The sequence below is a fragment of the Carcharhinus amblyrhynchos genome, chromosome X, assembly GCF_965287045.1.
Source record: "Carcharhinus amblyrhynchos chromosome X, sCarAmb.v2.hapA, whole genome shotgun sequence".
Classification (NCBI taxonomy): Eukaryota; Metazoa; Chordata; class Chondrichthyes; order Carcharhiniformes; family Carcharhinidae; genus Carcharhinus; species Carcharhinus amblyrhynchos.
Window position 1 is genome coordinate 1,148,893 of NC_137359.1, and position 14,338 is coordinate 1,163,230.

The 14,338-nt window shown below is 45.4% G+C and overlaps 1 protein-coding gene across 1 annotated transcript; it reads right to left on the minus strand.

Moving 5' to 3' along the window:
- Positions 1 to 8,386: 8,386 nt before the first annotated feature.
- LOC145361887 (putative G-protein coupled receptor 139) lies at positions 8,387 to 13,272 on the minus strand. Its single transcript, XM_080217880.1, has 2 exons — positions 13,206 to 13,272; positions 8,387 to 9,294 (listed from the first exon to the last, which is right to left on the minus strand). The coding sequence occupies exons 1-2, from the start codon at positions 13,270 to 13,272 to the stop codon at positions 8,387 to 8,389; spliced, it is 975 nt and encodes a 324-aa protein (XP_080074006.1).
- Between the last annotated feature and the right edge of the window lie 1,066 nt (positions 13,273 to 14,338).

Here is a 14,338-nt window from a genome sequence, read left to right on the forward strand (position 1 = left end):
CAGTAAATTTGCTGATGACACCAAAGTCGGAAGTGTGGTAGATAGTGAGGAAGGGTGTCATAGTTTGCAGGAAGCCTTAGACAGGTTGCAGAGCTGGGCCGAGAGGTGGCGGATGGAGTTTAATGCAGAGAAATGTGAGGTAATTCACTTTGGTAGGAATAACAGATGTGTTGAGTATAGGGCTAACGGGAAGACTTTGAATAGTGTGGAGGAGCAGAGGGATCTAGGTGTATGTGTACATAGATCCCTGAAAGTTGGGAATCAAGTAGATAAGGTTGTTAAGAAGGCATACAGTGTCTTGGCGTTTATTGGTAGGGGGATTGAATTTAGGAGTCGTAGCGTTATTGTGCAACTGTACACAACTCTGGTGCGGCCGCACTTGGAGTATTGTGTGCAGTTCTGGTCCCCACATTACAGGAAGGATGTGGAGGCTTTGGAGAGGGTGCAGAGGAGGTTTACCAGGATGTTGCCTGGTATGGAGGGGAGATCCTATGAGGAGAGGTTGAGGGATTTGGGGTTGTTTTCGCTGGAAAGAAGGCGGCTAAGAGGGGATCTTATTGAAACATATAAGATGATTAGAGGTTTAGATAGGGTGGATAGTGATAGCCTTTTTCCTCTGATGGAAAAATCTAGCACGAGGGGGCATGGCTTTAATCTAAGGGGGGGTAGTTATAGGACAGATGTCAGGGGTAGGTTCTTTACCCAGAGGGTGGTGAGGGATTGGAATGCCCTGCCTGCTGCAGTTGTAAATGCGCCTAGTTTGGGGGCGTTTAAGAGGTCTGTGGACAGGTTTATGGACGAAAAGGGATTGGTTTAGGTTAGTGGGTCATTGTTGTTGTTTTTTTTTAACTGGTCGGCGCAACATCGTGGGCCGAAGGGCCTGTTCTGCGCTGTAATGTTCTATGTTCTATGTTCTATGTTCTAATTGATTTTGCTAATTATAAGAGATTAACTATGGGGTTGGCTTCCCTACTTAACATTTAAAAGGGATCAGTACAGTTTGAGGTGCTATCACTGACACTGAGACAAGTCAGAGTGGAATTTATGCCTGAGCCATAATTCGATGGTTCTGAGCCTAAAGTGTTGTGGCAGGACTTTAGGGTTGCAGTCATTACACACTGGTTCTAAAATTACATTCGGTGGCAGTGGAGCTCCCTCGTGAGTTGAGCATGAAATAAATGGAGGATAAAGTTGAAGTCCGGTGCAGCCTGAAATTATAGTCAGCATGGATTTGTCAAGGGCAGGTCGTGCCTTACGAGCCTAGTTGAGTTCTTCGATAATGTGACTGAACACATTGACGAAGGAAGTGCCGTGGACGTGGTGTACATGGACTTCAGCAAGACGTTTGATAAGGTCCCCCATGCAAGACTTCTTGAGAAGGTGAGAGGGTATGGGATCCAAGGGCCATTGGCCTTGTGGATCAAGAACTGGCTTGCCTGCAGAAGGCAGAGAGTGGTTGTGGATGGGTCTTTTGCTGAATGGAAGTCAGTCACCAGGGATCTGTTCTAGGACCCTTGCTGTTTGTCATTTTCATAAATGACCTGGATGAGGAAGTGGAAGGATGGGTAAGTAAGTTCGCTGATGACACGAAGGTCGGTGGTGTTGTGGATGGTCTGGAAGGATGGCAAAAGTTGCAGCAGGACATAAATAGGATGCAGGACTGGGCGGAGAAGTGGCAGATGGACTTCAACGCGGATAAATGTGTAGTCGTCCATTTTGGCAGAACCAACGGGATGAATGAGTACACTATCAAGGGCAAGAGTCTTAGTAGTGTTGAAGAGCAGAAGGATCTTGGGGTCCGGGTCCACAGGACTCTTAAATCAGCCTCGCAGGTGGAGGAGGTGGTCAAGAAGGCGTATGGTGTACTGGCCTTCATGAATCGAGGGATTGAGTTTAGGAGTCGGGGGGTAATGCTGCAACTTTATAAGACCCTTGCCAGGCCTCATTTGGAGTACTGTGCGCAGTTCTGGTCGCCTCACTAGAGGAAAGACGTAGAAACTATTGAGAGGGTGCAGAGGAGATTTACAAGGATGTTGCCTGGACTGGGAGGCAGGCCTTATGAAGTTAGGTTGAGGGAGCTGGGTCTCTTTTCCCTGGAGAGACGTAGATTGAGAGGCGACCTGATAGAGGTTTATAAAATGTTGAGAGGAATGGATAGGGTGGATTCTCAGAGGATATTTCCCCGGTTTGAAATGGTCGCTACGAGAGGACACAGGTTTAAGGTGCGGGGAGGAAAGTACAGAAGTGATGTTAGGGGTAAGTTTTTCACTCAGAGGGTGGTGAGTGAATGGAATCGGCTGCCGTCAGTGGTGGTGGAGGCGAACTCGCTGGGGTATTTGAAAAGACTTCTGGATGAGTATATGGAGTTTTATGGGATTGGGGGTTACAGATAGGTGTTGATGTGATCGGCACAACTCATAGGCCGAAGGGCCTGTTTGTGCTGTAGTGTTCTATGTTCTATGTTAAATATGTCTTCCTGGTGACATCTGTCTTACAGAATTTAACCGAACCCAAATCACATTTCGTAAGATTCAAATACTGCTCAGCATCAGGCACACTTTTCCAGAAACAACTCAGGAATAACTCAGGGTTTGCGCCATTCCCTTGGAATCATGCCAATCAGGATTATATCCCCGAAGGCGCCCACTGTCAGCAGAACCTTGATCGTCCCTCTGTTTGCCCCTCACATCAATAATTCCTTCCTGAGATCAGGTCGTAGAGGCATGAGCAACCCTACACTTGCAGACCTCTTTCCAGGGTTGGGGGACCTTCACGATGACACCTACACCTCTGTACCTCATTGAATCAGAGCCATTCCTGTTCCAAAGCAGCGTTCCCTCAGTATCAGACCCTGTCTGCATGTGTAAGCAGATAACCATTATGATTATGTTTGAAACTATGGAATCTTATCAAGATTGTAAAACTAGATCTTAAAGTGTTTCTCCCAGAAGGAACATGACATTAATTGTGTATTCCAATGGAGGTTAGCCTCGGATTTCTTCTCTCAAAAAGGATCACAAGGCATTTCAAATTCAAGAATGTGTGGAATGTAGGATATCACATTCATTTTTATTTTGCAATTACCTACTCCATCAGAGAGAACAGGAGGCAAGGAAACAATTATGGAATGATAGTTCTTATCGTTTGACATTGCCTACAAGGATCAATTATTTCCCAAAATTACCTGAAAAAAATCATTTTGAGTTTGTAAAGAGATGCAAAATTCCATTTAATCATACAATTTAGGAGATTTTAACAGCTGGCAGTGATGATCTAACACATATGTGGGGTATTGAGATCCCTGGGAGATGGATTTAGAAAAATATAAAGGAAAGCAGCAGCATTTGACGAGAGATAAGGTAATCTTTTAGTGCAACACGAGCAGAACACCTTATTGATTGAAAGAGTCTGCCCCACACACGCACACACACACACACACACACACACACATGCACACACACACAAACACACACAGACACATATGCACACACACACACATGCACACACACGAACACACACACACACACACGCACACACACACACGCACACACACACACACATGCACACACACACAAACACACACACACACACACGAACACACACACGTATGTCTTTTTTATTTCATGAATTACGTTTCTCCCTCCACAGCATAAACACCCCCTCAGCATCGCAAACCCTACAAAGGGTTACACAAATCTCAGAATAAATGCAGGATCAGACACCCCTCCAGCTTGAACCCGTCTGACGAAGAGGCTCTAAGGAGTACACGATCCCACTGACATCAGTCTAAACTCAGAGTGTGACCACCTTCTACAGGTTGTATCAAGCCCACCTTCCTTGCAGTGAAAAGGCCTCTCCTCGTGCAGTGAAAAGGCAGGAACAGATCCTCCACTCCAGGATAATCCCCCCACAAGCTCAGAGCCTTGAGGATCAGACTCGCTCACATTCAGAACCACTTTCTTGGAAGCAAGCAGAACTTGATTTGAGACAGCGGTCCATAGGATCTCCAGCCCGCCCCTTCCCCCTGAAGGATCAGAGTCCTAACTCGCTCCCAAGACATCAGGTACCGCAGGAACATATATGGTCCCGTGGAACAAACCCACCCAATATCAAAATCCCTCTGGATCATGACAACTGCGAGATGATGTACCCCCTCTACGGAACATAGAACCAGAGAAAAGTTACAGCACGGGGGGGAGGGGGCATTCAGTCCACTTTGTCCATGCCAGCTCCATGACACCCAGGTGCCCTTTCTAATCCAAACACCCCTCCCATGGCCCTGCAGCTCACAACAGTAAAGTCGCAGATCCATTGTAAAGACTGAATCTGCCACCACTACCAACCCAGGCAGCGAATCCCAGGCACCGTCTACCCTCTGCGTCAAAATGCTTGTCCTTACGTCCCCTCGACACACCTGCCACTTATTTGGAATTTATGTCCCCTGGTTATAGAATTCTCCACCAAGGGAAACAGTTTTATTCTACCCATTCTATTCCTTCCCCTCATTCATTTGGACGCCTCAATCAAGTAACTCATCGGCTTTCTTTTCCTCCCAAGGAAAATAATCCCAAACCTTTAGGGACCTCCCACTTCATCTGCCCCACTTCACCGACCCCACTTCACATGTTCCCATTCATTGTGTACTCTGACAACTGTTTCACCTCGCTATTCCATCACCTCCTCCTTCCCTGTGCTAAAATCCATCTGCCAATTCACCCCCCAGTCCGTCACCACAACAATATCAGTTCGGAGATTATAGTTAGCCGCTATGCTTGTTGAATCTTTGTATCGTCTGCAAGTCTGCCAACCGTGAACCCACTTTCACATGCAGCAGGCGACGGTGCAGAGGGACCTGGGGGTCCTTGTGCATGAGTCGCAAAAACCCAGCTTGCAGGTGGAGCAGGAAGGCGAATGGGACGCTGGCCTTCATAGCGAGGGGGATTGAATATAAAAGTAGGGAGGTCTTGCTGCAGCTGTATAGGGCATTTGTGAAGCCGCAGCTGGAGTACTGTGTGCAGTTTTGGTCACCGCACTTATGCAAGGATATTTTGGCCTTGGGGGGAGTGCAGAGGAGGTTTACTAGGCTGATACCGGAGTTGAGGGGGTTGAGCTATGAGGAGAGGCTGAATAAACTCGGCTTGTACTCGTTAGAGTTTAGAAGAACGAGGGGAGATCTCATTGAGACGTATAAGATGACTAATGGAATGGATAGGATAGAGGTGGAGAGACTCTTCCCGCTCAGAAAAGACAGTAGGACTCGGGGGCACAGCCTCAAGATAAAGGGGGGGGGGGCGGTTTAGAACGGAGTTGAGGAGGAACTTCTTCACTCAAAGGGTGGTGAATCTCTGGAATTCTCTGCCCGTTGAAGTGGTGGAGGCTACCTCGCTAAATATTTTTAAGACGCGGGTTGATGGGTTTTTGATAAGAGAGGGGATTAAGGGTTATAGGGAGAGGGCGTGAAAGTGGAACTGAGCCACGACAGATCAGCCATGATCTTATTGAATGGCGGGGCAGGCTCGAAGGGCTGGGTGGCCTACTCCTGCTCCTATTTCTTATGTTCTTATGTTCTTATAAATGTGAGGTGATGCATTTTGGCCGGAATAATGTAGGGGGAAGTTACATGATAAAGGGTAAGCCCGTAAGGACCATCAACGTGATGGACAAAGTGAGTTTGAACTTGGAATCAGACTGGAATTAAAGACTGAAGGTGAAATTTGAAGAACAAGCAGTTTGTCACAGATGTGGAAAAGGAAGCAAGAATTTTGATAGTGAAAGTAAGAGCTGAAATTGACTATTCCTGTTGTGTTTGCATGGCCATGTGAAAGTGAAGACAGAAAAAAAAGACAGAGAAAAAAAGACAGAAAAAGAGAAAAAAAAGAGAAAAGTGAGAAAAAAGAGAGAAAAAAGCAAGAAAAAAGACAAAAAGACAGAAAAAAAGACAGAAAAAAGAGAAAAAAAGACAAAGAAGGACCGAAAAAAAGGCAGAAAAAAAGAGAGAGAAAAGAAAAGACAGGAAAAAAAAGGACAGAAATGGTTGGAAACATAAAACCATCTTTCAATGCTGGTCGTTCATTTTTTTTTCCTTCGGGGGGAGGTGTAACCTCAGTGTAACTTTAAGAATTTTTTAATCATGTTTTCTGCAGTAGTAAGCAGACATTTTCAGTATTTTTTAATTGTTGCCGGGCTGTCTGCTAGAAGTCCCGTTATTGCTACTTCAATGGCTTAAATGGGGATTTGTTTACTTTTACTCTTGGACCATTTATCATCTTACATTGGTAGGTGGGAGGTTGACTGGCAAGTCAAAGTCACATGGTTCCTCCCCAGGAAAATTGTGGAGGACTCATTTCCATTTTTAGTTGAGAAGGGGTGGGCATGAAGATAAAAAGAAGTGTTTCTTGCTCTCTCTCTCTCCCTGGTTTTGGAAGTGTTGCTGTTATCTAGAAGCTGGGTTCCTGGGCTTCCTGGAGTGGAAAGCCCGTGGTCAGTTGTTGGCTTGGCTGGAGTCGCCCTTCCTGCTGTTTTGGGAAGCTGTTCTGAATCCAAGGTTTTATTTGTGTGCCTCAAGAGAACTGCAGCATTCAACCAAAGGATTACAGTCCAGTAGCACGTGAGCATCAGTGTTGCATGTTTTAAACTAGTGAGAAAGATTTTGTTTATGGCATTTTTTGAATTGGAATGATGTTGATTTGTTGATATTTGGACAATATGCTTTTTTATTGTCTGTAACTGGAAAAAAAATATTGTGAATTTCTTTCTGTACATGTTGACTGTATACTTAATTAAATTTTATTAGATAAAATCCCCTTCGTGTGTCATTTGAATTGTACCTGTATTTAAGAATCTCATGCTCACCCGAGCCAACTTACAGTACAAAACCTATCATCCATGTGGGACTCGTAGAAGAAACAGAAGCAGAAGCAGATGTCTGTTCTTGGCACACATTCAGCACGCCTCTCCATGCAATGGGACTGAAATATTGCCCAGGAACGGGTGTATGGCGCAGTGTTTTCATCAGAATTTGGGGGCAGACATTAAGGGTGATATTGTCTGTTCCAAAAATGTATTCCTGACCAAATTGGCACCAGGAAAACGAATGTGGTGCTGGCAAATAGAGTTTAGAACAAGAGATTGTGAAATAGACGTGAGTCTCGAGCTTGTTAAATTTAAATACAAGAAGGGTTGTAATGTAATGACGTTCGTCTGAGAAGTTTTAATCCACCCGTTTTCAAAACAGCAGAGAATTAATTATATTCCTTGAACAGCAACAGCTCATGCCAGATGAAACGATATTTATTTTTTGCAGGACGTGGAAAATACAGAACATTAATATTTTGAATTGTCAGATATGTTCAGATTAATTTTCGCTGGAGTTCAGACAAATATGGGGGGATCACGTAGGGACACGGTTGGTTGTGCGTGGGCTGCTCTTGGGTGTTTCGAGAGTAGCCTAGTACTTCACGTCATTAGTATACGCTTAAAACTGGACCAGCAGATGGGCACCGCGACAGCTCACTGACTATCACTGTTAGCGGTGCAGATACATGGATTTGGGCCGGTGTCTGTGGGAGTTTGCGCATTCTCCCGTGCTTGCGTGGGTTTCCTCCGGGTGCTCCGGTTTCCTCTCACAGCCCAAAGATGTGCTGTTAGGCTGATTGGTGTACCAAATTGTCCCTAAATTATTCTCCCCTTAACCTGGTTTCCAATGGGGGTACCATGAGCATAGACACGAGGTCAAAGGGTGGAGGAGGAAAATCACATTGTTAAGATGGCGGCACAGGCTCGTTGGGCCGAAGGGCCTGTTTCCCGTGCTGTGTTGTTCTTTGTTCTTTGACTGATAAAATTCTAACAGGGCATACAGGGTAGATGCAGGAACGATATTCTCCATAGTGAGAGAGTCCAGAACCAAGGGGCACAGTCTCAGGATCCAGAGTAGACCATTTAGGGCAGAGGTGAAGAGGCATTTTTTTTTACCCAATTGTGGTGAGCCTGTGGAGTTCATTACCACAGGAAGTAGCTGATGCCAAAAGTTTGAATGTATTTAAGAGGCGTCTGGATATAGCACTTGGGGCAAATGGGATCAAAGGTTATAGGGAAAAGCAAGGTTAGGCTCCTAAGTTGGATGTTCTGGCATGATCGTAGAGACTCGTGGCTTCCTCCCGCTTCTATGTTTCACTGGGATTGCAAAAATTGCATGTTGTCTCTAAAATGATGTTAAGTCAATGTGGGGCTCCTTCGTGGGTTGAGCCTGAAACAAATGGAGGATAAGGTTGAAGTCCGGTCCGCCCTGAAAGGGCACTGTTCTTTTCCGTTTGCAGATTGGGTGTTTTTTTGAGTGTTTTTTTTTCACTCTTCCACTAAAAACACTGGGATCACCTATGTGTCATTCTCAGTTGTTATGTTTAGTCATTAACTGAACAATTGTAACCGGATATTCCACTGCATTCCAGAGCTGCTCCCTGAATTTGGATTGGGTCAGTCCATAAATAAATGTGTTTGTGCAGCAACTCACATTTCGCAGCATGAATCCAACTTGCTGAAAAATCAATTCAGGATTGGTGTAACCCCTTGTGTTTTTTCCAGCAATGATATAATAGAAGAACTCTACAACAGTCACCAACCACAGAAGTATGAAGCTGCCAGATATAGTGAAGAGTAATATCACAGACTTCCTTCTGCTCTCCATTTCCGGGTCAGTGTAATTCCCTGTGCTGCTCTGAGACCTCAGACCTTTACGGACTCGACTGGCCACTAAAATGTGTCTGACTGTCAGAGAGTTGAGCAGCAGAACTAAGGCAAATGGAACTAATGGCGTTAAAATTGTATCAAACCAGTCTAATCCCACCCAAATCGGATCAGTAAAATAGTCTGGCTTTATATTACAATACCACAACACATTGTTGATTATCGCTCCAGGTTCATATGCAAAATAAAAAGGGATGTTCTGTAAACAGAGCAGGATGCATGTTGTTTCAAGAATCAAAGTTGCGGTTTTTCTGGTGCAAAAATTCCTTTTCAGATCCTGGCAACAGATGGTCACAAATCGATCAAACGAGAAAGTGACGGTGAACCAGACTGAACAGTCAGTGGCCACATTGATCAAGACAATGCGAGCACTACACAGAGGGGTGATGTCCAGGAAAGATGTTGGGAAGTAATAATAATTGATGTGAGTCAGTATGACGTGAGTAATAATGACCAGTAGATCCGCCATTGCCATAGATACAAGATAGAGGGTGGTGCATTTGGAGAGGTCACATTTTCCCCGGGAGAGAATCACGATTCCAAGCACATTGGCTATAGGGAGAGAAAGGAGATTGTAAATCACCCATCAGATGCCTGTCCACTGGAGCCCTGAGAACACACAGACACTGTGGCTTTGAGGTCAGAATTATTGCCCTTTCCATCCCAGTTATCAGACCCCACCAGTAATAACACTTTCCCTAGGACTGGCCGTTAGCTGACTCAGACACAGCTTGACGAAATCCCTTCTGATAGTAAAAGAAAACAGTATGATGGCCCCCTCCTCCAGAGTGCACGCTCTTTCAAATAAGACTCATGTTTTCCACTTTGACCTATCCCAAGTATTGAATATTGTTCACGCTTTCGTCAACACATTTCTTGCCCAAAGACCCTCCCCCCACCCCCCCTCCCCAAGGAGTTGACCCATTCCAGCGTTGGCCATTCCCAATTATTGACCACCTTCCATATCAGCTCAGGTCACTGAATAGGAGCTGGCTGTGGTTGGATTGGGTAGGCCTGATGAATGTATCACATCCATCTCAGAAACAAAATGTAAAACCTCTGATGAAGGGTCACCCAGACTGAAAAATTGGCCCTATTCTCTCTCCGTCCGACCAACTGAGACTTTCCAACATTTTCTGCTTTTGTTTTTGTCTCTTCGGGGTGACATCTGCCTTACGGGATTTTAACAAACCCAAATCAGACTTTGCAATATTCAAGCACTGTTCAGCATCAGGTACAACTGTCCAGGACCAGGGACAAGCCTGGATTGAGTGAATTCCTTGGAATACAGCCACTCAGCACAGCGCCCCCTGAGGAGCCCACTGCCAGCAGTAACTTTATTCTACCCTGTTCTTACCCCTTACATCAGTAACATAAGCACATAAGAAATAGGAGCAGGAGTCGGCCATCTAGCCCTTTGAGCCTGCCCCGCCATTCAATAAGATCATGGCTGATCTCAAGTGGATCATTTCCACTTTCCCGCTTTCTCCCCATAACCCTTATTCCCCTGTCTATCAGAAACCTATCTACCCGTGACTTAATTATATTTAGCGAGGCAGCCTCCACCACTTCAACGGGCAGAGAATTCCGGAGATTCACCACCCTTTGAGTGAAGAAGTTCCTCCTCAACTCCATTCTAAACTGCCTCTCGTTCTGCTATCCTTTCTACATGAAAAGAATCTCTCTCTCTCTACCCTATCCATCCCCTTCATTATCTTGTATGCCTCTATGAGATCCCCCCTCATCCTTCTAAACTCCTACGAGTACAGACCCAGCCTATTCAATCTCTCCTCATAAGCTAACCCCCTCATCTCCGGTATCAGCCTGGTGAACCTTCACTTTGCCACTTTGTGAACTTGTTTGAGAGATTTTAACAGCCGACAGCGTTGGTGTAACGTATATTTGTGATCCTGAGATTCCTGTCAGCTGGCTGTAAAGAGGTATGAAGGATGAGCGTTTGTCTAAAACCAGAAACCAGGTAATCTTTCAGTACAATATGGAGAGGAGCCACAAAAATCGCTTTTAATTCGTTTTCAAACATTGCTTAACTCAAAAACAATCTTCACACAGTTGAATATCAGCTTCTGAATAACTTTATCATTTATTGTACGTTAATACCTTTCAGCCGCAGTGCTTTGAAGAAACTAAAATACATCTTGATGCAGATGTAAGTGCGTCTGCTGCATTATTCTTAAATTAAATCCCTCGTTAATTGATAGAGTCTGACATACACACGAATGAATTTGTATTTTTTGAATTACATTAATCCCCCCACAGCATAATCACACACTCGGCATCACAAACCTGGCAAAGTGTGACATAAATCTCAGGATAAATGCAGGATTTGACACCCCCCACCCCAGGCTTAACCCGCACCCGCCCCCCCCGCCCGCCCACCCCCCCCCCCCACCCCGCCCCCCTGGCGAGGAGACAACTCTCAGGAGTAGGTAACTCCACTGGCCAACCTCAGAGACAGACCCCCCTGCGAGGGCTGTATCAGGCACACCATCCCTGGTTTGGGGCTCTCCGAGTGTGGTGAAAAAGCAGGAGGAGATCTTCCACCCTGGGAACCTCTCAGGCTCAGAGTCTTAGGCGGGGTGAGACTCCCTCAGATTCAGACCCACCTTTCTGGAAGCAAACAGCTCGTAGTTTGAGACAACGATCCAGGAGATCTCTCCCCATCCCCCTCAAGGTTCAGAATCATCTCTCGCTCCTTCCAGGAAGGAATACCCCGCTGCAGATAAGGCCTCCCACAGTATCGGACACCCCAGGAACATATGTCCCTAAATGGATCAAACCAACAATGAATCAAAACAACTCAGTGTCATAAAGACTCCCCAGTATCGCAACCCTTCAGAGAGGCATGGAACCAGAGAAACGTAACAACGCAGGAGGCCATTCAGCCCACTTTGTCCATGCCCTTCTAATCCCATATTCTGACATCCGCCTCATGGTTCTGCAGATTACCATCATAATAGTGATTGAAGAGGAACGTCTTGGAATATTAATTGCAGAATTCAAGTGATGGAGTATCTGGAAAGTGATGTAATGTGAAACCATCCTTCTTGATGATCGAATGTCTCAGTGCCCTTGTCCTCTCTCTCCATTCCAGGGAAGGAACTCACACTGACACAATGTTTGACACGAACAGCATCCCTGACACTAATACAAGCCCTCACACTAATACAATCCCCTGCACTTCCACAATGCCTTCCCCAAAACAATCCCTCACACTAATAAAGTCCCTCCCACTGATACAATGCCTCAAAATTTTACAATCCCCCTCACTAATGCCGTCCCTCACACGAATAAAACACCATCACGGTAATGCAGTTTATCCCTCGTTTTAACACAGACTAGTTTACTTCAATCGTAATTTTGAGATCTTTCTCTTGATACAGTGATAACACAACGACTTCCAAAGACAGTCAAACTTGTACTGATTCCCATCAATTAGACTGGCGTGGCAGAAAGGCTACAACATAGAACATAGAACATTCCAGCGCAGTCCAGGCCCTTCGGCCCTCGATGTTGTGCCGACCAGTGGAACCAATCTAATGACCCTCTAACCAAAACTATTCCAATGTTATCCATATGCCTATCCACCGACCATTCGAACGCCCTAAAAGTTGGCGAGTCCACAACTGCTGCAGGCAGGGCATTCCACGCCCTTACTATCCTCTGAGTAAAGAACCTACCTCTGACATCCGTCCTATAATTACCACCCCTCAATTTAAAGCTATGTCCCCTTGTGTTAGCCATCACCATCCGATGAAAAAGGGTCTCACTGTCCACCCTATCCAATCCTTTGATCATCTTGTATGGCTCAAAAAGGAATGGAGAGACTGTTCACCAAGCAAGCCTGATTTCAGTGTAACGACAAACTATTTCATTCTAGTTGGGACCAAACACTGAATGTAATGTTTAGAGGACCCAATAATTAATGGTCGCTGGCAAGATACAGTCTAATTTGATTTGGGATTGCCAACACCAAGCACACACACACACACACACACACACCCATACACACAGACACACACGCACACATACACACACATGCACACACACAGACCCACACATCCACACACACACACACACACACACACACACACACACACACACACACACACACACACACACACACACACACACACACACACACACACAATACAATTCCACCCTGATAAAAAGACGACCTTGAAAGTCTTCCCCGAGTGAACACCGACACCCCGATTTGTGTGACACCTGCAGCATGTTCCTGTTGAATCAGTAAGATGTTAATTGGTGGAATTTGTGAATAAAATCAGCGTTTGTTTTCGAACAAACAAGATTATTGAATCAATTGACAGATAATCGTTCAAAGAACATGTTATCACTGAGAATTTGTCTTTAAAAATGTGATTAATCTTGGAATAATGACACGAAACAACACAAATATTATTACAATGGATCTGGTCACATACCTGGAACACCAATGATGGCAAGGATTGTGTAGAATATTTTCCCAATGCCAATTGATGGTTCGTGCATTTTAATTGCGAGCTGATCTCTCCTTTTGTGCTGTTGGGAAACTGCCCGTGTTAAGCTCTGAGTGATACATTCAATGTGCCTTTAGAACATAGAACATAGAACATGGAACATTACAGCGCGGAACAGGCCCTTCGGTCCACAATGTTGCGCCGACCAGTCTTATTTAAAAAAAAAACATTGACCCACTAATCTAAACCAATCCCTTTTCGTCCATAAACCTATCCAACAATCTCTTAAACGCCCCCAAACTAGGCGCATTTACAACTGCAGCAGGCAGGGCATTCCAGTCCCTCACCACCCTCTGGGTAAAGAACCTGCCCCTGACATCCGTCCTATAACTACCCCCCCTTAATTTAAAGCCATGCCCCCTCGTGCTAGCTTTCTCCATCCGAGGAAACAGGCTATCACCATCCACCCTATCTAAACCTCTAATCATCTTATATGTTTCTATTAGATCCCCTCTTAGCCGCCTTCTTTCCAGTGAAAACAACCCCAAATCCCTCAGTCTCTCCTCATAGGACCTCCCCTGCATACCAGGCAACATCCTGGTAAACCTCCTCTGCACCCTCTCCAAAGCCTCCACATCCTTCCTGTAATGTGGGGCCAGAACTGCACACAGTACTCCAAGTGCGGCCGCACCAGAGTTGTGTACAGTTGCAACATGACGCTGCGACTCCTAAATTCAATCCCCCTACCAATAAACGCCAAGACACCGTATGCCTTCTTAACAACCTTATCTACTTGATTCCCAACTTTCAGGGATCTATGTACACATACACCTAGATCCCTCTGCTCCTCCACTCTATTCAAAGTTCTCCCGTTAGCCCTATACTCAACACATCTGTTATTCCTACCGAAATTGATTACCTCACACTTCTCCGCATTAAACTCCATCCGCCACCTCGCGGCCCAGCTCTGCAACCTGTCCAAGTCACCCTGCAAACTTCGACACCCTTCCTCACGATCTACCACACCTCCGACTTTGGTGTCATCAGCAAACTTACTAATCCACCCAACTATACCCTCATCCAGATCATTAATAAAGATTACAAACAGCAGTGGCCCC